The 24,577-nt window shown below is 46.9% G+C and overlaps 1 protein-coding gene across 3 annotated transcripts; it reads left to right on the top strand.

Moving 5' to 3' along the window:
- Positions 1–4,749: 4,749 nt before the first annotated feature.
- LOC135818223 (arylsulfatase J-like) lies at positions 4,750–24,290 on the top strand. 3 transcript variants are annotated; one of them, XM_065331581.1, is made up of 15 exons: positions 4,750–5,325; positions 6,864–6,978; positions 8,130–8,181; positions 12,488–12,591; positions 12,873–13,024; positions 13,565–13,650; positions 17,151–17,255; positions 17,704–17,767; positions 18,110–18,207; positions 18,733–18,869; positions 19,407–19,468; positions 19,866–19,977; positions 20,769–20,815; positions 21,578–21,685; positions 22,582–24,285. In XM_065331581.1, the coding sequence occupies exons 1-15, from the start codon at positions 5,049–5,051 to the stop codon at positions 22,758–22,760; spliced, it is 1,698 nt and encodes a 565-aa protein (XP_065187653.1). In that variant the 5' UTR covers positions 4,750–5,048; the 3' UTR covers positions 22,761–24,285. The 3 variants fall into 3 exon arrangements, 2 of the variants coding, with proteins under 2 accessions (XP_065187653.1, XP_065187654.1); XR_010553640.1 differs by lacking the exon at positions 22,582–24,285 and having other exon boundaries at positions 19,866–19,986; positions 21,578–21,672; XM_065331582.1 differs by lacking the exon at positions 6,864–6,978 and having other exon boundaries at positions 5,197–5,325; positions 22,582–24,290.
- Positions 24,291–24,577: the final 287 nt, after the last annotated feature.

The raw sequence follows: 24,577 nt of genomic DNA, 5'->3' as shown, positions 1-24,577 counted from the left end.
CGCCCGCTTCTGCTGCGGCGCTGAAGTGAAGGCTCTTGTTTCAATTTCACGGAGCCTCGTGAGAGGTAATTACTACTTACAACACTGCAATTATCAGTGCAGTCTAGATTGACAGATTGTCGTCGCCTGATTAGAAATCGTACTATCTTGTTTGCCTTGATTTTTAAAAACAAATAAATTGTAGTGATATGATGGCAGACTCGACTCGGCTCCTTGGAGCTAGGACTTAGTAGGAGGTCGATGGTTTTCTGCTTGCGGTACGCCTATATAGCTATGCTGGTTTTGTAGACGTCATCGCTGACAACCATGGTGTCACTTTGTGACGTCATCGCGGACAACCATGGTGTCACTTAAGTCTTTGTGTCTTTGCCCACACGGCGCTTTGTCAGCTGTCCATCATAATAACTAATAGTTATTAGTCTTCATACAGGTATTAGTATTCTACACACATGCAATGTATGTCATGTGTCATGTACATGTACATGATTGTACAGCCAAGAGTCCATAGCCGTTCTTGATGCAACCAGTGACAAACGGGTAGCAGTTATTCATTGTAGCAAGAGTAAATAAGCTCCTGGGAGCTCCAGAGCTTATCGGAACCCTTGATTGCACCTGTTCTGCTTAACTGCGCATGTCTGTTTTCGTCGCGTGCGTCTTCCTGCTACGATGTGCATTTCCACGCCAGCCTACTGAGTACTACCGTAGTCCCTGCACGGACTTTGACATGAGCGCAGTTGCTGTGGCACTCCGCGATACAACCGGCCATACCCTTCCAGCCAACTTCTGCCTGACACTAGACTGGCTCACGACTCCGCAAAACCTTCTGAAAACACTGAATCATGCAGTGAATGACAATGAGCAGTGGGCCAGTGGCAGAGGTCCGAGTCGTGGCACATGTACTACTACCAGACGTCCGATGTGCCTTCCGTGTAGTGTGCTTCATGGCAGTCTTGCCCGTGTTCGGCCAGCATGTTTTTTCGTCATTCTATTTGCACGGGTGCTTCTTAAAACATTAATTTTGCCAGCAGAACAATTGGCAGAGTTTGGTAATTTTCTGGTACATGTACGTTTGATTGTTTCATGTTTGGTTTGGTTTTGTTTTATTATTTCAGTTCGTTGCCTCAACAGTACAAAGTAGCCCTTTCCCAAAGGTGCTCTTTTAATTCGCACTTAGTGCTTTTCGTCTAGTACAAGACATTGCCACACTTCGTGATGCTCGACACCATATTGCTCTGTGTTTCTTTGACTTGGCAAAGGCCTTTGATACTGTCTGGCGTCGTGGCCTCCTTGCCAACCTACATATTGTCTTTGGTGTGTCTGGCCCTGCTCTGTCCTGGCTGGAGTCCTATCTGAGTAGCCGATCACAGTTTGTTTCTGCCCTCTCCATCAACTCTGAGCCCCTACCAGTGTCTTCTGGAGTTCCCCAAGGCTCCATACTTGGACCTCTTTTGTTCGTAGCATACGTGAAATGATTTACCCTCTATAGACCCAGGTGTCTCGTTATTTTGCTGATGATACAACCCTACTGTCAGCATCCTCGTCCTCAGCGGCTCTTGTACCTCGAGTGTCGGCTCAGATATGCAGTGTCCTACGCTGGATTCAAACATGGCGACTTAGACCCAACCTGACTAAAACCGAAATAATGTTCCTTCCCCCAATCTCATCCATGTCACTTTTACACCATCCTGATTTCCCAGAACCCATAAAGGTTGTTTCCAACCAAAACACCTGGGAATAATGCTTGATGATCGTCTCTCTTGGTCTTACCATATTGCTGCTCTTTGCAGCCGTTCAAGCTCTGCCCTAGGTGTTATACGTCCCCATTGTTTCCATCTTCCTGTCAAATGTAAATTTTTGTTTTACAAACTGTACATCCTGCCTCTTTTCATGTACGCTGCTGTTAGCTGGTGTGGCTGGTCCTCGGTTCTCGCTGAGCGTCTCGAAATCCACCATAGAAAACTTCTTCGTATCCTGTTTAGTCTACCCCCTCTCTACTCTTCTGCTTCCCTGTACGTCCTTGCAAATGCTTACCCACTGTCGAGCCACCGTCAAAAATTAATTTGCACTTTTGCTCACAAATTTAAACTAGCTCTACATCCTCCTCATCTTAGCGTGTATAACTGGTTCCGAATCACAGATGGCTCCCAGACAAGATGCTCTGTTGCCCTCCCCTTAGCTAAAACGTCCTCCCTTGTACGCTCTCCACTCTTTGTTGCCTACTCTGCTTGGCTTCCGCTGCCCGCTATTACGCGCAATGCCAGTACCCTGGACGCATTTAAATCTGCTCACTAGATTCACCATCACCTGTCCCTCCCATGCTGCTCCGTCTTGACCATTACTTTTCTTCTTTTCTTCTTTTATTCACCATGGTTGGGTAACACCCACTTCTCCCGTACTGGCTGATTTTCTTCTCATGCCATGAGGTGTTGTCTATAATAATAATAATAATAATAATTTTCCTGTTATTACCTTAGTGCTAGGATTATCATTTTCATAGGTGTTGTTTCTTCTCACTCCATTTCTCTTTATTAATAATAATAATAATAATAATAATAATAATCTGGTGGTGACAGTCAATTTTTTCTTCAGACTTTTCCCGTTTGTCTCTTTCCCTCAAACCCAGTCAATAATAATAATAATAATAATAAATAAACTGTGATCGCATGCATGAGCAAACTAAACAGATTTTAGCACTTTTTCAGCTAAAAAAGCTCAAAAAGGGCGATATTCACCAAAAACGCAATAAAGGGCGAAAGAAACGAGCTTTTCCAAAAAGGGCGAAAAAGGGCGAAAAAAGGGCGAGCACCTTTGGGAAAGGGCTAGTACAAAGTACAAATATCAAGAGGGACGAACGAAAACATCATAACATTGGGCATGATTGCCCGTTTGACGCGATGTAAAATAAAAGCAATACAATACAAAAGAGAAAGGGAAACAGAGCAGAAAGGAAGATGCAACTGGAAGGAAAGAGAAACGGAGAAGGAACGTGGACTGGGCGGATTCATGAACCATTACTAGAGCGGGGCAAGACATGAACCGAAGGGGCAAGTCCGTTGATATTCATGTTTAAAAAGTTCCAATCCTTCTTATATTGGTGACATACATTTTCAAAAAGGAGGGTATATATGAGGATATCCATGTAGTCAAGGTAGCTCAAACGTCTTTGGAGGTGAAAAAAACCTTTACAGAAGAAGTGCTGTTTTCTCTGTTCTAAGTTGTTCTCCAGTATGCATATTCATCCTTGCTTTTGCGAAGACGCGGAACGCCCTGCCAAGAAAACTTACCGCTCTAACAACCGTCCTTCTTTTTCCAGACAGATACGCACCCTCATTCATTGTTCAGAAAACTCACGTTCAGTTCCTTCACAGGCCATTCTTCATTTGACAGTTCGTCCACGGGTGCCACAGCCATCGATGGCAAACCAGCATGTCGCTGTCCGCTGCAACCAGACAGAGCTTCCCCTGAGCCCAACAGCAAGGTACCTCGGCGTGACCCTTGACGCCGCTGTGAAGTGGGACCCCCATGTTGACGCGATGGCGAAGAAAGTTGTGCAGAAGATTGGAGCATTGTGGCGGTCCCGCAGATGTCTGAGCCTCAGTAGTCGCATCCAGTATGTGAGGTCAGTCATCATGCCTGACCTCCTATATGGGTCTAACGCCTTCTCTTCCTCCCTCAAGGTTTCGCAGCTTGATCGCCTTCAGGTCCTGCAGAACCGAGCGGCGAGAGCGGTATACGGTTTGCCGCCTCACACCTCGGCTCAGCCTCTGCTCGACCGGATGTCCCTGTACAGAGTTCGGGAGTGCTACGCCCAGAAGCGGCTCGTCCTGGTGTGGCGCTGTGTCAATGGGAAAGCCAGCAGTGTCCTCCAGGACCTACTCTCACCATCAGCTGGCAGCACCACCCGGCACCAGGTTTCCAGGGGCCTCACTGTCCCCTCGGCACAGTCAGAAGCCGGCAGGTCTCGCCTGGCCTTTCAGGCAGCCTTGGCCTGGAACGCTCTCCCAAGGAGTGTAAGGGAGATCAAGGCTGCCCAGCAATTTAAGCTTGCCTCCATCCCCTACACCTTGCAATGAATGCTCTGTCTGACTTTTCCCGTCCACACACCACGTCATTTACTCTTCTCTGCGTGCTTGTGCGCTTATGAACTCTTTGTGTTCCCTCTGTTGACGCTTCAAAATCGCTCTATTGACACTGCAAAATCGCTCTGTTGACGCTACAAAATTGCTTATCATCTCCCTCCCTCCCTCCCCCCCCCCCCCCCCCTCTCTCTCTCTCTCTCTCTCTCTCTCTCTCTCTCTCTCTCTCTCTCTCTCTCTCCCCATAGCTTTCTCCCTTTTGAAATTCGCTTCCATAGAATTGGGCACCATTGCCCGTTTGGCCTTGCGAAGCAAAAAAACAACAACAACAACAACACTCGACACTCTCTCCTCCATCTCCAAAATGGAAAAATACACTGTTTCACCATGCTCAACAACTGATACAATCATATTATAAAAATCGAAGAGGATGCCCCGTCTCGGATCACGTGACCGTATATTGTGCAAAGTGTGTACAGCTGTGCGGCATGCAGTGCATAGTGATCGATACGCGCGTCGCGTACATGTGCACCCGCGTGGTACCGTACTACCGCGGTACCGGTAGATCATGCCTGGGTGATTACAGCTTCAAAAAAAAGGGGCAGTACAGAGCACATGTGCACAGAACATTAATTTTTTTTTTAAAGTAATTTCTTTTGCAGTTTTGAGTTTTGGCAGAACGCAGACTGTATTTTGTCGCCCTTCTCTTTCATGGCATTCGGACTTGTCGGCAGTCAGTTGTTCTCCATGACTTGCATGATGTACTTTCAGCAATGGCTTGAGAGTAAAATGGATGTGAAATGCTAGCCGTAGCTATGAGTATGACTTGGATAAGCTGACAAGAAGCCAATTTAGTCAGGGCCACCCTCAGTGGGCCCGTTGAACTCGGGCATCGCGTGGCTGCGATAATGATTCAACTGCCACAACTTTGATCAAACCTATTATATGGCGTAGTAAATTGCTGCTGTGGCGATGGGCAGCCGTGAAGCGATCCGCTCCGTCCAGTACACATCGCGTGTACTGCGTGCATGCTCCGGCGTCCGAGCTCTTCTTGGCATCTGCGCTGCGGCGATGGCTAGTTGCTTGTTCTATCTGAACGCAGTGGATGTGCCGTTGAAATGGGCTACCTGGCGTGCGGCAGATACCACAGCACAGGAAAACAGTCCACTTGGGACACTGCTGAGCAAGTCCAAGCAATCAGCATCCCCACAGCCCCCTCACATTCTTTTCGTCGTGGCAGATGACTTGGGTGAGAATTAATAGCCCATAGGAATCAATAAAGATTTTTGATAACCGCAATCAATAAGACAAGCTGAATCGACATTAAATTTTGTGTATACATGTACTTTATTCATGCAATCAATTACAATTATTCATGCAATCTAAGGGCGACACTACGGCAATGAAAACGTGTTTTCAGTGGAAGTTTTCATTGCCGTAGTGTCGCTCTTAAATTGCACGAGTAAAGTATACACAAATGTCGATTCAGCTTGTTTATTGATTGCTGTTATCCAATTCTTGTCTCCTCGCCATTTGTTTAAATAAAGATTTTTGAGAAATGTTCTGTTGCCAAGTAAAGTTATCGTCGGATTTTCGAACCGTGCTGTTGAACTTGGTCGAAGATGTATGTGGAATTTGAATTTTTTTTAAATGTTTTGAGCCTTTACTTCTTTACTTTTCTCATCCGTATCCTCTATGTTTAGGGTGCTTGCAACAAATCACTATTGAGTACTAGCAAATGTGGGATATGGCCATTTAGATAGGTGCCGAAAGAGGCACAGTGTGCATGCGTCAAAAAACCCTACTCCGCACCCAAACTGGGACGACTTGAAGATGCCGGTATGCTGCGCGGATCCAGAAAAGTAAACTCCTTGGTCCGTTTTTGGTTTTAGTCAAATTCCTCACTACCACTAGTTGAGGAGAGGGGAACCTAGAGTAGAGCTCTACAGCATGCTCCCTTGATCCCCCATGCTCACACTCACAAGCACGCAACTCCTGTATGTGTTAAAGCAACGCGTAAAAAGAAGAAGTGAAGAATATGCATGACATTGTTATCAAAAAGCAAGCGGGATGCCGCGTCGTTCATGCTGTCACTGTTCGTCAAAGGAGCATGTTTAAAAAAATGGCGATTAGCAAGACGTGATCACGATCTGATACGCGATTCAAGACAGCATCAAAGCAGAGCAAGGTGTTCATGCTACAATAATAACTTCAAAAGTTACGATGTAAAACAGGCCACAACGTAGGGGAAAAAAGACTGAACAAGAATAGTTATTACTTTACTAGCTGTAAATTTTAGCAGGGATGACTTAGCGTTGCATCAACAAGCGAGAGAGAACTACGGACACGAGATACGATTGTGTCAAGGCTGAGTACAAGATAAACTGACACCCCCATTGTTGCGCGCCTAGCCACGCGCGTGGCTTTTGCCTGCTGCTCGGTTGTCAGCGATAACTACGGTTTGCCGTATGCTGCAAACCTACATTTTAATGCGGTTCTATTACATGGTCACCTTGCACCACTCTTTCAGCAGCTTGGCTTTTCCAAGTGAGAAGCCCAAAGGTTTGCACGTGCTACATAAGGTGAACCTGAAGACTAATATGTTGCTGGTGTGGTGCACCCAAGCGTGTGTGGTAATAATAGGGATACTTTCTAGCGGTGTATACCAAAAGTATATGGCAGTCCCACACACTGCATTTGGGCGCTGGGTAATTTTCACGGGTGCACGTGGAGCGAACCTGCAGCAGATTCGACATCGTATTGCTTTGTGCATGTCTTTCCGCGCAGGCTGGAATGATGTCGGATTCAATGGCAATCCGCACGTGAAAACGCCGCACCTAGACGGACTCGCACAGGCAGGCGTCATCCTGAACTATTCCTACGTGCAGCCCATCTGTTCACCGTATGTTTGTAGTGAGTAGGCCGCAATCACCACGGTGACATTCGTGACACTAGACTCTCGATTCTCGACTCAATGTAATTCCCAGCGTGATGGGAAACTTTCATGAAGTTGAGGCAGTTGAAATGGGAAACATCTGAAGAAAAAGTTGACAGAAAATGTTGAACTGTCTCTGCTGGGATGACAACTACACCATACATCTGTTGTAGAGCATAGTTGGGCACAGAGGTCTAGCCAGGATTTAATGCCAGCCGGCCAACGTTCTAGTTAAAATGCATCGTTCTGGGGGCTGCGCCCCCAGACCCCCCCATCAGTCACGTATCCACACAGACACACACACACACACACACACACACCACTACAAATCTTTCATTGCAGCTTGCATCTCCTTTCGCTTCGTCCAATTATGGGCATTCATCAGGCAGTTGTGAAAATGTGATTATAGGTAAATTAACAAAATATGAAAAAGGAAGCTACATGAGCATGGATCATGTGTTCACCAAGGTCATGTCTGCATGCAGTGTACATTGGTCATCTGACAAGACCCAGTCTAGCCACAGCCGTGTACACCACCAGAAGCAGCGAACCATGACCCAACCTGTTACATTTTACTGACGTACTCAAGTGCATACTCAAGTGCATTTGAGCTTGATCTTGAGTGAAGAGCTAGCACTGAGCCTAACTTAAGTAGCCAGTGCTACGTACTGTACTGCACATACCTACCCCTAGGATATGGGTTGTACTCCACCATCTCACTCAAGTGCTAGTGCAGTGCACTACAGTCTACATGGGGTGACTGCAGCCGGCCAAAATTACCCTTGGAGCTGCAGGTCGCCCTGGCTGAGCCGGCTTTGGCTAGATCACTGGGGCAAAAGCGAGGGTCCTGTATTCGAGTCCTTGCCAAGTCCTTGCAGCCAATTTTTTCTTCAAACTTCTCCCTTTCCAACTTCCTCAGCGTTATGAAAATGTTTGATCCTTGAAGTGTTTCATTTTTAAGAACACACAGCATGGCATGTTTGTAGCGGCATCTGACTGACACTGAATGTAGTGTGCTTCATAGCATTTCCTTGCATCAACGTACGTGTACATGCAAACCGGACAACAGAGAGGTTCCAGACTGTACACACAAACTGTTCAATTTTTGTCCGCTGCAGGACCAGAAGTTGCTTGATGAGTGGACGTTATCCGTATCGCACGGGCATGCAGGTAAGCCAAGCTGATGTCGACGGTGTTTGTGCTGCAGATATATGTATTGTGAGTGTAGCGACTCGCCGCTCACGTCTACTGTGTATAGATTTCACCAAGTGTATTATAAGTCTACGAATTTTCGGCACATTTAAATTTCGGCCTCCCCCAGGGCTGAACACTTTTCGGCCGCATTAAAATTTCGGTCCGTGCTGCTCCTGGCTGTATACACTGTCACTGAAAATTTGCAAAACAAAATTTCATAAACATGGGCCTAACATTTGTTGACTTCTAGTACATAAGCCCCCAAGAGTGTGGAAGTCGACTATGGGTGCTGTCTACTGTCCCAACAGAATTTCAGGTCGACATCGGGTTTTTTATGATCCAATGCACACATTGTACACGTATTATCAGGTGTATTCTGAACTTGCGGTGGACAAAGCCCCATGTGATCCTGTACAAACTAGCGCAAAGAAAAAACGTGTGATGCGTTGACACCACCCCCCCCCGTACGAATGTCGTAAATCACGGGTACAAGGAACATTGCATCACAAAAATGACGTCAGCTTGAAATTCTGTCGGGACAGCAGGATACTAGTATGCGGGAGTTGCACACTCTGGGGGGGGGGATTTTCCGGAGTAGGAGCCACACTTTCAACACCTAGAAATTCGATGCGGCTTCTACTATGATGGTCAAATTAATGGTGATCAACAGGGTAGATGTCTGTATTATTTCATGATGTGGTGATGATGTATGTGAGCGGAAACCAGCTCGCAGACGGTGTGATGTAGCTGGTGAGAGGTGATTTTCACGCAGGGGCGTAGCCAGGATAGTGATCAAGGGGGGTGCTACGACTTTCCCCACATAAAAGCACATGCACTTAATGACTTATGTTGGTCCTTTCATGCATATTATTCGATCCGTGAATTTGGGGGGGGGGGGGGGGGGAGCAAAATTCGCCTCTAATTCGACGCTGAAGATCAATCAGTGAATGGAAAATCTCCAACCAGGGAGTAGTAATGATTATGGTATTTTACTACACCCTGGCCTGCTTCCAACTAATGATGGACTAAGTCCCGGATGCTGCTTTCTCCAGAATTATCACACTCTCCATCGAACTTTTAAAGTGGGATTTCTCGAGCCATTTTTCCCCTTCGTCATGTTTGATAGTGCAGTAAGGCATCCTTGATCAAACCTACACTATTCCCCACAAAAACTCAAACTGCACTTCAACGTTACTTTCACTCTTCTACTGCTGTATCCACGTTTGCAATGCATGAAAGAAACTTTGCCTTTCCACAACGAGACCAATTAACAGCGAGAACTACATTATACAAAACATAGCGAGAAAAACTGCTATGTCTGACGTGTGCTTTCCAGCCATAGGCCGCGTTGCTACTTCCTTGCTTCTACCAATGGCGTGTTTGTATGATTCTTTGCTTCTAACAAAACATGTGGAGTGCGATACAAATCATGTGCTGAACCTGCTGAGGCCTGATGTGACACTGCACAATGGCAAGTACGAAGCGGAGTTCCCTTGACTAGAAATCTCATCGCAAAATGGCCAATCATGAGACAAAAATTAATAGTCCACTGCATGTGGATTGGTTTCAGATACATTGTACTTGCAGGTCTGAACCAGGGAGTAGTACCTACTACTCCCTGGTCTAAAACAGGGATGGCTACAGTGTGCGATGTGCAGAGTTGCGCATGTGATCAGTGGGTCTGCCTCTCTCGAACCAGCTGTGAACCAAGATCGAACTTTTTGAGGGGGGTGCTTTGGCACCCAAAGCACCCCCCCCCCCCCCTGCCTACGCCCCTGTCACGGGTCATTTATTTTTTGCTTGCTCTTCACAAACATTGGCACAATACGCTGTAGGAGTTCTTTCCCGCTGTGATCTTTAACAATGGCAGAATGCTATTGAAGAACATTCGCATCGGTCAGAAGTAGCTGCTCGAGTTCTTGTGGAGCTGACTTTCCAGCAGTACGAAGGGCAGTTTGGAGCTGTTCCTCGCACAGTTTGTACATGCGGATAAACAGGGGCAAGCAATGCTCGCTCAGGGAAACACAGATGCCTGCTGAACGCTGCGGTGCTAGCTAGTTCCTCGTCACCACTAACACTGGAAGAGTCAGAAGTCGAATCACAACCAGACGCATGTTTACATGCTATGATGTCACAGCCAAGATTTGGAATAAGACTCAAAAGGGCATGCTTTGGCTCTTGCTCTCGTAGTAGCTGTTTTCGAACAGCAACGATACACCAGCCTGCATGGAACTTTACAGCTGCTTAGGCTACATGATCCATGACCTCGGCTGCTGCTCGGGATGACCTTGTCTCTGCCAGACACGGCTATTCGGACTAACTTACTTCCTCTCCGGAACCAACAGCACAAAGCGAGGTGACACCACTTTGAGGTAGTGTGTCCATGCAATGGCTAGGGTAGAAGGCATGCCTCTCTGCAAGCGGGACAGCTCTACACGCTGTGTGTGAGCAGACTGGGCTTGCTTTACTCGCTGCAGTACTTCTTCTAGCAGAGGACGCACGGGCACCATGCTTCTGCCAGTGTCGACGGCAATATCTGCTGTTTCCGAAAAAAAGCGTTCAGCCTTATTGTGGAGCAGCAAACTCTAATCTTTACTTGTAACTGAATGCAGTAGATACAAGTAGATCCAGGTTTTGACCAGAAAACCTGTTAGTCATGCTGATCGAAAATAGGGAACTTTTCAATGGTACGTGTGTTCTAATCTTCCGCTTGCGTCAGGAAACCCACTAAACGGATGGATTACACCCCAAGCGAAGAAGGTGTATCCCCTTTCCCGTTTCGCCGTTCTTCCGTATCACAGCCGCAGCACTCTTCCGGCTCAAAATCCATGGTGGTTGAAGCAGCCATAACTATGGCAACAGTGGACGGTAAACCTTTTTTTGTTCTTTTTTCGTTTGTTTGGAGTTGCCTTGATCTGGCTGCTTTGACCCTTGGCCCTTGCGTACGCCTGGCTGCTATTCTTGCGTGTTGGGCAGTACCCTGCCTCGTGGCCAGTTTGTGTACAAAGGTAGCATGTCTGTACCTGGCCAGGGTACCAGTGTGCGTACAGTGACACTGCCTATTCTCAGCGTACTCAGTACTCCTTTCTGCAAGCTGATTCGAATCTGCCTGGTTCCTGTTTCTATAGCAAATTCGCCATGCTTGACCATTTCCCTTGTCGGTTGATCAAAACTTTTCCCATATGCCTCCAAGGAATTGACTGAAGCTTCATCGTGTAAATGCATGGGACAGCCAAACAAGGACACCACAGTAGATGGGGTTCTGTGCGTTTGCAGCACCCGCAAATAAAGTATGCGTAGCACTGTGATCACAGAGAAAGCTGCCAAATTTGCAACAGGAAATTCCCAGTACATGTTCACATTTCACGTGATTTTGCGTGAACGAGGAGCAGAACAGGTTTCTTATACGTTGCGTGAGCACGAAGCTAAGAGTGATCAAGAGATTCTTCACTTCGCATTCCCATCACATCACTTCTGTCTTTGTTTTGCATGCCTGTGTGTCTGTACATGTGTGTCTGTACATGTGTGTCTGTACATATGTGTCTGTGTCTCTGCTCATGTGTACATGTATGCCTGTACATGTATGCCTGTGTTTCTGGACACATGTGTGCCTGTACATATGTGTACATGTATGCCTGTGTTTCTGGACATATTTGCCTGTACATGTATGCCTGTGTTTCTGGACATGTGTGTGTGTGTGTGTGTGTGTGTGTGTGTGTGTGTGTGTGTGTGTGTGTGTGTGTGTGTGTGTGTGTGTGTGTGTGTGTGTGTGTGTGTGTGTGTGTGTGTGTGTGTGTGTGTGTGTGTGTGTGTGTGTGTGTGTGTGTGTGTGTGTGTGTGTGTGTGTGTGTGTGTGTGTGTGTGTGTGTGTGTGTGTGTGTGTGTGTGTGTGTGTGTGTGTGTGTGTGTGTGTGTGTGTGTGTGTGTGTGTGTGTGTGTGTGTGTGTGTGTGTGTGTGTGTGTGTGTGTGTGTGTGTGTGTGTGTGTGTGTGTGTGTGTGTGTGTGTGTGTGTGTGTGTGTGTGTGTGTGTGTGTGTGTGTGTGTGTGTGTGTGTGTGTGTGTGTGTGTGTGTGTGTGTGTGTGTGTGTGTGTGTGTGTGTGTGTGTGTGTGTGTGTGTGTGTGTGTGTGTGTGTGTGTGTGTGTGTGTGTGTGTGTGTGTGTGTGTGTGTGTGTGTGTGTGTGTGTGTGTGTGTGTGTGTGTGTGTGTGTGTGTGTGTGTGTGTGCCGGTACATGTGTACATGTATGCCTGTTTCTGGGCATGTGTGCCTGTTCCGGTTAGCACTCTCATGTGGTTCCCGAAAGGGGATTTGGACTGGACTGCAACGTTTCCACCATTGCACAGCGCCTCAACAGATTGGGATACTCAACCCACCTGGTTGGCAAGTAAGTTACGCTTTTTTAATAGTAAAACAGTGCACATCGTATATGATGCATTCCATGGTTCGATGGTTCTATGCATCACTTTGTACGTAGCAGCGGATCCAGAACCCACATTGTGAGTTCTAAAAACTCATATTCAAAGTTTACTCCAGTCCGAACCGGTTTTCTAATCCCCAATGTCCTTTTTTCTGAATTTACTGTAATGTCACTGAATTATTCGTGATCCTACTAGTGACTTCCCAGCATTTATTTAAAAAAAAGCTGTTGTGTTTTGCTCTGAACAGGTGGCATCTTGGGTTTTGCAACAAGAAGTACTTGCCGACTCAACGCGGTTTTGACACGTTCTTCGGCCACTACCTGGGAGCGGGAGACTACTACACACACAAGTCTGTGGGATTCCCGCCGTCGGCTTTGAAAACGCCGCTGGGCGAAAGAGGTAGGGAGCAGCAGCCCTGCGAAATAGGCCAATATACTGTGTCTTTCGATGCAGTGGTGATCTGTGTTGATTAGAGATCTGCTGTGTGTTTTCAATTTCTTTACTGGGATCTACCCTATCGTGATTGTTCCAGTCGCATGCCGTCATTTGTGTCGCATGCCAAAGACTAGAGAATGCGACTGTCACTTGAGCACGGTTTTTTTAAGAGTCTAAAATTAATAATCTCAGATCTGTATGAGCATCATGTAGCCTGACGTAGTGCTGTGTTGTATGGCATGTGTCGGTGATCTCAAAACCGATGCAGCTGCCCTGAGATGATGACAAGGGGATAAGGCAGCTAGGCCAGGATGTCCGCAGTACGTAGAAACTAGCAAGATTCCCCTGGCACGTGAGAAGACGGCCAATTCATCAGTTGAGATGAAGGATGAGAGCCAGCCGTGGCAGAATGGAATATACCCAGAGGGAAGGAAGACAGAGAGAACATACTTGTGCCGTCATGCATTTGGTTCTGCTGACCTCCTCTGTTTGCATGCTTGACAGGACAGAAAGTTGAAGCACTGGACCTACACCGGGACACTAGCAACTCTTCTAGCACAGTCACGTCTGATACAGGCACCTATGCCAGTGTAAGTCTGACATCCTTGCTTCCTTAAAAACTACAGTTGTGCTCGATGAAATCCCACCCAAAGTGCAATACTGGCGCCATAGACCAATTCTGATTGCATCATTGTATTAATTTTGTACATGCGTACGTCCAGCCGCATTCACACCACATCCAGGGCGTCGAGGGCTTGTGCAAGTTGAGGGCGACAACTATGCACTCTGGGTTGGATTTCACTGAGCGCACCTGCAGTATGTTACTGCATTCACTACTAAGTATTGATTTGTTAACACCGGGGAGTCATAGCATGTAGGGAGATGGCGCGAGACCATAGAACCTGAAATGTATGCTTTTGACCGCAGACTTAGGAGTTCTGCGTGTTCTGTGGTCTATGCTGATCTCAAACGCGACCTAGACAAGAGTTTTAGAGTCGGAAAGCACTGCCGGTCAGTGATGGTATTTGACGGAGAAGATGCCACAAGTGAACATATCAATGTCGCATCGTTCAGTGAAGTAAGTTTCAAGTCAAGTATGCAAGTGTACGGAAATCGGCCCTGCCCCAAGGGTGAATGAAAAAAGCAGCCCAGGAGTATTTCCCACATTGTTGTACAGCAGGAGATCCCCGACTGTCACCAAAGGACTCACACGGAGAGCAACGAATTGTCATGTTGGTGATAAACTTCAAGAGCATCTCAGACTTGAGCTGGATGCCGTAGACTTTCAGCTGCCGCCGTATCGTCCCCAGCTGGCTCCATGGAAGTCGTGGGTCAGCCTTGATGGCTAATGCAGCACCAGGGCCTGGGGTATTGTACCTCAGGCCAGCAATGGGTTAAAACAATCTCTCTTATTTCTCCCATGTAAAAGTCAATGCATCTGCCAACTTATTCGGTGCGGGCATGGTGTGTGTTGCAGTACATTCAGACTGAGCTAGCCATGCTAGGCGTCCTGCATCAGAATCTAGGCTGTCTGCTGCTACTGGGTGCAGCTGTTGACGACGCTCGGGCGGATCGGATTGGTAAACACCGGGATGACACATGGGGATTGAGCAGGCTGGTCTGCACGTGTTCCTGCAGTGAATACAGAAGAACAACTTCTGGGCAGCCACTGAGTGACGGCTGGTAGAAATCACAGTGTACTGCAAAGTTGCCAAGCATCCTGGCTACAGCATTGCCCAGGTGGCGAAGAGACGGTGCCAGCACTACTCCTGTGGCATGCTTTGGGGTGACTTTGTTTGATACTGTGTCTGCTGGCACATCCACTCCACGTACAATTGTCGATACCTGAGTTGTGTCGTGTGCTTGTGTGCTCCCGCATTGTCTCTGTGAGTCTGGTGGGTCCGCAGCTGCTGCACCTCGCTACTCTGTTCTCGGTTTTTGATTGTTGCCGCGGCTCTTGGCATTGTGGTTAGTGCACAAATTACAGCTGGTACGGTGGTACGGCTCCCATGTCACTGCAGGACCACAGCCACCACCAAAGAACTCGGCCTTGCCACCTTGTTCTTTTTAGCGTTTTCTCACGCAGAGTACATCTAAATGGTGGGTGTACGTATGGTTTGTCCTCAGAAATATCAACATTTACGACAGACTGGAGGGTTTCAGCATGTTTCTCTGCACTGTACCGTGTTGTCTGCTTGCACGTAGAGAATTTTCTGCCGCCTATGCGGCAGACCTCTTGCAAATACTGCAAGTGCTTGTCCATGTTTCGTAGCCACTACAACGAAGCAGAATTACAATTTACGATGGTTAAAAAATTCGTCTCCAGAAGAAATGAGGCCTTGTAGGTTCCGCACTTACTGGTATCTGCCCCACTGCGTAATGAAGGTAGTCAAGCTTCTGGACTCGTCATCCAAGGGGACCTGCCAGTATACATGGCGAGCATCCAGCTTGGTGAAATACTGGGTGTTGCCAAGGTTGGAGACGACATCACGAGGTGTGCGCATGGGATGCGCGGACAACTTGCTTGTTGAGCTTGGTAAAATCCACCGTCATCCGGACTTCTGCGGTACCTTTCTTTTCTGCTCTAACGATGGGGTTCACTGCGCCATGTTAGAGACAAGTAATTTATTAGAATACACGAAGTAGAAAACCGGGAAAGATCCAATCTGTAAACGACAGAGAAGACTCTCAAAAGGATGCATGCCCGCATACACAGAATAGCTAAAGTTGTGCGCCTTTACGTCATAACATTTAAAAAACGATTTGTTTAGGCGCACGGTTTTCAGACGCGAGGCACAGACTGTCATGAGATTGTCTCTGTGTCGTGCCTATAAGAAACTCAATTGATCTACTCTATCCGCAAACGAGAACACGGTTAGAAAGGGCAGATCCTTTGAGTGAAACTCGCACGCGACGCACAAGGGGAAAGACTGGAAGAGAGCTTGATCGACAAGGAAAATGAAACGAAATACAGTCAACTTTGCTTATAACGACACTCGGCGGGGCATCAAAAAGGTGTCCTTATTCGCGAAGTGTCGTTATACCCGAAGTCTCATTATATGTATTACAGTGGGATGGGACTTTGCTCTGGGCATGGAAATTCTGTCGTTATTCACGAATTGTCGTTATATCCGCAGTCGTTATTAGCGAAGTTGACTGTAGGCTGTTTTTGGCATGTACGCTGAGAACCTGCCCAAGCCAGAAAGCGCGACTCACAGTCACTCACTCACAGTTTCAGTTCGAAACCAGGGAGAACAAAGCCTGTTTGGAGCAAAGCCCTTGAGATACGGTACCCATCCAATTTCCTTGAACTAAATCCATCCAGAATTGTCCCGCTTTTCGCTTTGCCTTTTTAGATGAGCCAAAACCGTGCAAGCAACAGCCATGATTTTGATACGCATGCAATTGTGCTCATATGCATACCGTACTTTGATCATTAAATTTCTTAATGCTGATTCACAATACCACTTTTTGCGAAGCGACACGCATCACCTGCGACAAGCTGCGACCGCGACACACGTTTCCTAATCTTTAGCTATTGTTTTGCGTCATCCATATGCAGAACATGTACTGTGCGCGTGCGCTGCACTTGCACCCAGAGTAGAAACTGTACTTTATTGTGTACGTCGCGTCTCGCACGTCGGGAAAGTTGAACTTCCTGCAACGTCTGCGACAGGTGCCTTGCGACTGTACGCGACAGCTCGCTACAGGCATTTTCTTGTCGCATCTGTTGCATGTCGCGTGTCGCGTCTCAAAAAAATGGTATTGTGTATTTTCGGTGTAACTTTAATTTCGGTGATTTCCGTAGAGAGAACAAGCACCTAAATTTGGATTACACCTAAAAGACACCAGAGTACACACTGTATGAGGATGGATTGCTGGTCACCTAATTCTACATTACACCTGAAACCTGGCAGGCCTCTGACACCGAAATTTTAATACACTTTAAAAAATTACATGGTTCACAGTATTACATAGGTTGATAGTTGTAGTCTAAGTTGTATAGTTGTTCTGCAAGTGTACTATAATTGAATTGAAGGTTGTGCTCACAAATTTGTTTCCTTTCATTTTTTGGTCTTTCTTTTGCCAGTACTTGTACAGGCGGGAAGCAATCCGGATTGTGAAAAGCCACAACGCATCTTCGGGACCTCTCTATCTGTACCTGGCACTACAAGCGCCACACTCTCCACTGCAGGTTAGGTCAAGGATGCTTTGCCTAGGTTTGAATGCTGTCACAGGATTCGAATCCGTGCCGGTATGCTGTCAAGTTCAGACTTTGCTCAGGAACAAAACGATTCTTCGACCTTTGCACATAAAGAAGAGCGATAAGTATTTCATGTATCATGCAGCAAGAAGAAGTGGCATTTTAGTCAGCACCAGGTCAAGTGATACGCTGTCGGATGGTTTGGACTACCATCAGTTGATTTGTGAAATCAGGAATCTAATCCAGATTCTTCATTGTAGTGTCAGTGCTAGCTGGGTCGAGGACCGTACTCTGTACCTGATTGATCATCCGTGTAATCATGCTGCATGGCTAAGATCTTGGGAGGGCAACCGTAGTTGTGTAGTGGTACTGCTTGGCAGTTGCACTGCTTGTTTCATGTGGCGTTTTCTTGGCTGACTGTGCTTGATGCTGCTTCTAGGCGCCGGCTTCCTATCAGAGAATGTATGATGGAACGGTCAATGCACGTCGCCGTGTCTATTCTGGTGAGTAGACTGCATCAGTCCCATAGAAACTACCATTCTGGAGTTGAGAGGCACATAGTTGTGGGTGCTGTGGCCTGGTGGCGTATCCATAGATGTTAGGTCGTCCTGATAGGATATGTGGTGGTTTGCTGTACCACGATGCAAGTGTGTGCATTTGTGCGTGGGTGTACGTGTTTCAGGGCAGCACATGTGTGTGTGTGTGTGTGTGTGTGTTCGTGTGTGCCTGTGTGAGAGAGAAATTGGATGTTGTTCTCGGCTTGTCAATCACACTTGCATTGCGCAGTTGTCTGATATTCCGATACTAACTTTGTGCAACTCGTATGTTGTTGTTATGTATGGTAGCTATGGTGAGTGCCATGGATGATACTGTCGGCGAAGTTGTACAAGCATTCAAGAAGCGCGGCTTGTGGAAGAATACGCTGATGGTTTTCACAACAGATGTAAGAAGATGGTGATGTTGATTTCTTTGTCGTTGCATATGCTGTGAATCTTCTCTTTTGCAGTCTCTTGCATGCTTAGAACGACCAACCAATGGAGCACAGAGTACAAGTCTTTGAATGCTGTTGGTTTAACTAAGTGTATGTACGGGAGCCAAAGGGCTAACAACCTACACCAGAACAGTTATTGAACAATTTTTTGCTTCGAAGTAGAACCTGCAATATTTTGCTGTAGAACACATGCGAATACTGGAGAAAGAAATGGTGACCTAATTTGATGGTCTTCGTCACCTGCTCCACACGGCACATTTCTGTACTTATTTATTCGTGCTGCACCGTGCCTGGCACTCACATCTTGGGTTAGACTTTGGGGTTTTTGCTCTTCTCTTATAATCCTGCTTCTATGACGTTTATATGCACGCACAAAACACATTCGTTCTCATGTAATTGGGCTTTTTGCCCATTTGATTTTCTGAATTAAAAAAAAACGAAACAACAACTCTGCGCATGCGTCCATGCCTCTTGCAGAATGGAGGTCGTGTGGATCTCGGCGGCAACAACTGGCCGCTAAGAGGTTGCAAGTCAACCGTCTGGGAAGGTGGAACGCGCGGAGTTGCCTTCGTCCACGGGCAAATGCTGAACAAGAGGGGTTACACGTACAACGGGTGAGCAATACACACTACTATCAATATGTAGGGATTGCATTTGTGATGCCAATAAAACAGGTTGAATCCAGTAGTACAAAATTCGGAAATTGAGTATTATGCTCCGTTGTCTCGTTGCCTGCCCTCATGCAAAGCTCGCTGGCTAGTGTCAAAGTTGCCTGCCCCCATGCAAAGCTCGCTAGCTAGCGTCAAAGTTGCCTGCCCCATGCAAAGCTCGCTAGCTAGCGTCAAAGTTGCCTGCCCCCATGCAAAGCTCGCTAGCTAGCGTCAAAGTTGCCTGCCCTCATGCAAAGCTCGCTGTGATTCTGACAGTTACAGCACCCTCAATGAAGCCTTGAGCCAGTTTAATCTGTAGACTTCTGACGTCATCACGTTCAAGCCCTGGTCATTGCCCTAGGAGATACATGTAAGACAGTTATGTGTGTGTGTGTGTGTGTGTGTGTGTGTGTGTGTGTGTGTGTGTGTATCTGTGTGTGTGTGTGTGTGTGTGTGTGTGTGTGTGTGTGTGTGTGTCTGTGTTTCTGTCTGTTTGCACAGTCTTATGCATGCTGTTGATTGGTACCCGACTCTGCTTTCGGCCGCCGGACAGCCGGAAACTGGTAAGTTGGTGGCTCAAGAGACACTACTCATGGGTGGTGTGTACATGAGGTTATTTTAGACTCCACCTTGGTAGCGTATTCCATCATTCGCTAATGCATTGCAAACAAACTCATGCCTTTGTCGAGGAGGATTTGCGGTGGGAACACTGCTGTGCACGCAACTAGTTGCCACGTGCTATGGCAACTTCTTACACAGTTCATCTGTCTGAGTGCGGAAGAGGAAACTCAGTACATTGTGTATTGCGGCACTAGTGCAGCAACATTGCCTGCCTGTATGTAGTTACCAGCTGTATGTGAAATACTGCAGGGTGCTACCATGTCAACGTACACTATATTAATCCTGCTGCCATGCCCCAGATTGACTTGAATGATATGGTGTGCTCATGATTCACTGCAGATAAAGCCATAGATGGGGTGGACATGTGGCAAGCGTTGCGCAACAACTTGAGCTCGCGGCGCACCGAGTTTGTGTACAACATTGACAAAACGGACGGCGTTTTTGCGATACGGTGAGTCTGGTAAGAACCTGTGGTGCTGCACCCTGTTGTGAGTGTGCTAGGATAAGCCTTGTTTTTGCCATGTGCGCATTGGCATCAGCAGTTGTGACGCTATTGGTCCTTCTTATGTTGTATGTATGCTGTACAGAAATTGTCCGGTATTAGAGAGGTTCCGCATAACGTAATTATGTCTGTAAAAAACGTAGTCGATCTACGGAAAGTATTACATACACTGCCTGCAGATCTGTGTTCCGCCATACAGAGTTTTCGAATCACGTAGTTGCCCGTGGCAACTCAGAACACGTCAGTGTACATCCGGGTTGACCTGGGGAGACTCTGATGTGACTTATTGGCGGGCTGTAACTCCACTTTACGGAGTTGCGCACGCACAAGATGACAAGCTGTTTCCACGATTGCTTAGTGCGTGATAGTACAGTGGAAGGAGATGCTCCTATCTTCTGTGTGTGCGTTTGTGCACACGTGTGTGTGTGAATGTGTGCGCGCGCACGTGTGTATGTGTGTGTGTGTGTGTGTGTGTGTGTGTGTGTGTGTGTGTGTGTGTGTGTGTACGTAATGCTGCGTATACACCGTTCTGTACTCTTTTGCATCGCACACTCTATTAGAGGTGCCCTAACCGACCCTTACTTTGTTTTACTGGTCAATGGAGTTCGAAACGTGTTGGTTTGTCTTCCACTTTCCCAAAAGCCAGAAATCTTGAAAATAGAGTTCGTCATATCACCAACTCGCTGGCAATCTGGTCAGGATATTAACACTCGTTCTGGATCTGTTTCTGTTCTTTGTAGACTTGGCAAGTGGAAATATATCCGAGGTGGATCGGGAGGTCTGTATGGTAAGTAAGTCATATTGTCTCCTTCGCCGACATACTGTAAGTTTACAAACTTTCAGTGTGTTTAAATTTCAGCCTCCCAGGGCTAAAACCCATTTCGATCGCATTAAAAATTTCAGTCTGTACTACTGCCGCCTGTATACACTGGCCACACTGAACCTTCGGAAACAAAATTTCGGCCGCAGCAAATTTTAAGCCAAAAATACCGGGCCGAAAATAGCCGAAAGTAAACGTGTGCCGGATTTTTGTTTCCTTGCAGTACCATCATTTGCTTCTTATGATTTTGGTGGAGTCTTCTTTGACTCGGGGGTACTGGACTTCTCTCATTGCAAGATATATTTGCAGTACTTGGGTGGTATGAAAGGCGTTGACACGCACATAGGATGCATGTATATGAGGTTGGTGCCAACTACATGACATTGTCAACTACATGACATTGTCAGCTACATGACATTGTCAACTACATGACATTGTCAACTACATGACATTGTCAACTACATGACATTGTCAACTACATGACATTGTCAACTACATGACATTGTCAACTACATGACATTGTCAACTACATGACATTGTCAACTACATGACATTGTCAACTACATGACATTGTCAACTACATGACATTGTCAACTACATGACATTGTCTTCCCTCTCTTTGCCTATCTATCTCACTCCACGTACAATGTATCTGTCAGTCTCTCTGTTCGGTCTGAACAGGACCAATATGGACTCTCTTTTGCCTGTTGACTGAATTTGCCGCTACAGATTATTGGTATAAGGCAGGCGAAGATGACAAGAAATACCCGCTCTATCTACGAGAGGTCTCGTCTCGACATCAACACGAGTCTGGCCCCTGGTTGTTTGATATTGAAGGTAAGCTGAACTTGCCTGAGTTCACTGTGCATTCTCCACATGACCTGGTGCATACACTGGCAAAGTACAATCGTAGCCAAAGAGATCCGACCCACGTGCCGAAAGCAGTGCCAAGGCTCAAGCGACCATTGCATGGGTTTTTGGACTGCTCATGATGTCGTTGAAATGGAATGCAGTGCTACGTTTGACTCGTGGGTCGGATTTCGTTGGCCACGACTACACATCCAGGATTATCAAGGTACATGTTTCTGGCTCTGAACGTATCCTGTCATTGCTACTAGGTCTGACCTCATTTCTCCAGTGTGTTGATCTTGATAAGACTGCAAAGGACGAAGGTGTCCTGTTTGAAAATTAAATTGAGACCGTTGATTGCAGCTAGTGAGATTTGGTCTTCTGTACAGTCATGTACATGTGCTTTGCAGATGCTCCTGTGCACCGTGCCTGCCCTTAGATTTGGGCTGAACTACATTGTAGGGGCAGCTGTGTGTGTGTGTGTGTGGCACTACCTGAGCCTGGGGTGGGTCATCTACCATGCTTTATACACAGTTGTCTAAGGTCCTCAGGCTGCGTATAGTGCTCCGTGTCCAGTGGTCAGAGCCAGTAATACAACCATTTGACTCATCAGCAGACAGCTGTCTGAGTGTTTCACACGAAACTTTGTTTTGCGGAAATGAACTTGGCTGCGAAATTGCTGTGTGATCATTGTACCATGCTGTATAAATATAAAATAGTTTCTGTGGATGCCAGTACACACTCATACATGTGCAGACGAAATAGCACCGATCTCATCCGGGTCAGTGTGTAGCCAGCTGATTTTTCCAACCGCGTTGCTTACAATAAAGAAAAGATTAACTAAAGGGAACAAACTTTTGCTATTGCTGTTTTACTATCTGTAGCTGACCCCCTGGAGAAGAACAACCTTTATGAAGAACTGCCAAACCAAGTGAAGACGATGGAGGCCAGGTTAGCCGAGCATATGGAGGGGTACGTCGGCGACTTGTTCAGCCAGCATCCTCCAGATCCGCGCAGCAACCCGGCGCGGCATGGTGGCGTTTGGTCTCCGGGCTGGTGCTGAGAAAACCTACGAAACTGGTTTGTCTGCAAATCCATCAACGTGGATGCAGCCCACGAGGGTTGGCCCGCTGTTGGGCACTGGTTACGAGACTTCCCACCTCTCCCTCGCCGCTAGGCGCTGCGTATGCCACCCTGATACAATCAGGCATGGTGGTGGCCGGCCACAAGTGAAGCCTCCTAAGCTGGTTGTACACAGCTGCATAGCCGGTGGAAACGCAACTGTGCCAACTTTCCTCAAGTTGCAGCCATCAATCTGAGGGTTGGCCTGGGCGCTGGTTACGAGAGTTCCCATCTCACCCTCGCCGCTACGCACTGCATATGCCACCCTGATATAATCAGGCATGGTGGTGGCCTGCCACAAGCGAAGCCTCCTATTAAAGCTGGTTGTACACAATTGTATAGCCGGTGGAAACGCAGGTGTTCGAACTTTACTGAAGCTGCAGCCATCAATCTGTGCACTGGTCTGTACACCAATCCACATGCTGTGGGTTAGTTCCGGGTTGTTGCTTACGTCATGTACGATACTCTCGTACAAGCAGCTCTCCAGCTTTTAGCTTTGCTGATCAGCCTACACAGCACACCGGATCTGCGTCTTGGCTTTTGGTCCTGCTGGCATTGATGCGTACGGTGCAGCGCATTGCTTTGTATCTTCACCACCCTAGCTCATCTGACTTGGATACCTGCTTCAGTGATACAGAATGTAACCTGTTTTATGCGCCGACATCTCCTGCTGCACAGTGTGTAGGTCAACTGCGCTGGCAGTATCCGACACATTACCTGATTCTTCCACACGCTTAGTGCCATGCAGCTGGTCAATGTACACCACGGGGCCTTCCAGTAGATAGCTGTAAGCCGGTGCTGTGGTGGATAATGTGATGGATGATGTAATGGATCTAATGACCGTAGGCATCATGACATCATCGTATACGCTTCCTATTGAGTGGTGAACTACTCCTAGAGCGCGTGATGATACGCAATGCAAAACGCCTCAAATAATGACATCGCGCAGAACTTCTCATCAACCGTTCTGGCTTCTATGTTATGTCATGTAAAACTCAAGAGGTACACAAATGGAAACAAACTAGGGCTGTTTCGTGGTCACACAGACAGAGAGATGATTGGTTTTTACCATGAAACTCTGAGCAACAACGAAACAGCCCTGTTTTTCGTCCATTTGTATACCTATTGCGTACTACGCTCTGCACATTACGGGCATTTGAGCACTGTTGCAGGTTAAGGCCCGCTGCCTCTATGGCATGTAATACTCCCGTGGTATTTGATAGGTCACCTTCAAGTTCATACGTGTCTAATACTCCCCTAGTTTAACTAACTTGTGATCAACTCGGACAAGTTCACTACTCTCACCTATATTTATTTGTTACATTGTAATATTTATACCACCTGTTACCTGTCCTACCAATACTTGTCAACTCTCTTTTATTTTATTTATGGTTATGAGCTTGATCAAGGAGTACAATCATGCAGTGTGTACTATTTATGTTAAATGGACTTGTCACATTTCAGAGTGCTTTCATGGATTTGATTTTGCTGCACGCACAACATAAGTCTCAGCCATTATGCAAGAGCCTTGTGCTAAACATGTTGAACCAGATGTCTTGGGCAGTGACTACTAAAATACGGTTTTTGTAGTCTACTCACGATAATTCATGTACTTTTACTGTACAGCCGGAAATTTTGGGACGGAAATATTTTCGGACAAAGCCGATTTTCGACCTTTCGCACGGATTTTATTTTCGTACAGTGCTGCATGCTAAATGCACTTGTTCGCATGCGGCACGGCACACATGTGTGGTGTAC

This window comes from Sycon ciliatum, chromosome 5 (assembly GCF_964019385.1).
Source record: "Sycon ciliatum chromosome 5, ocSycCili1.1, whole genome shotgun sequence".
NCBI lineage: Eukaryota > Metazoa > Porifera > Calcarea > Leucosolenida > Sycettidae > Sycon > Sycon ciliatum.
Note: the sequence above shows the minus strand (reverse complement) of the source record. Positions and strands in the feature narration are given on the sequence as shown.

What these genes read in the sequence shown, in the direction of transcription:
- LOC135818223 (XM_065331581.1), top strand. Translation starts at nt 5,049, where the DNA reads ATGGGCAGCCGTGAAGCGATCCGCTCCGTCCAGTACACATCGCGTGTA. An exon ending in AACGCCGCTGGGCGAAAGAG is followed by an intron (nt 13,025 to 13,564) that starts GTAGGGAGCAGC and finishes CATGCTTGACAG; the next exon opens with GACAGAAAGTTGAAGCACTG. An exon ending in ACGTCGCCGTGTCTATTCTG is followed by an intron (nt 17,768 to 18,109) that starts GTGAGTAGACTG and finishes TATGTATGGTAG; the next exon opens with CTATGGTGAGTGCCATGGAT.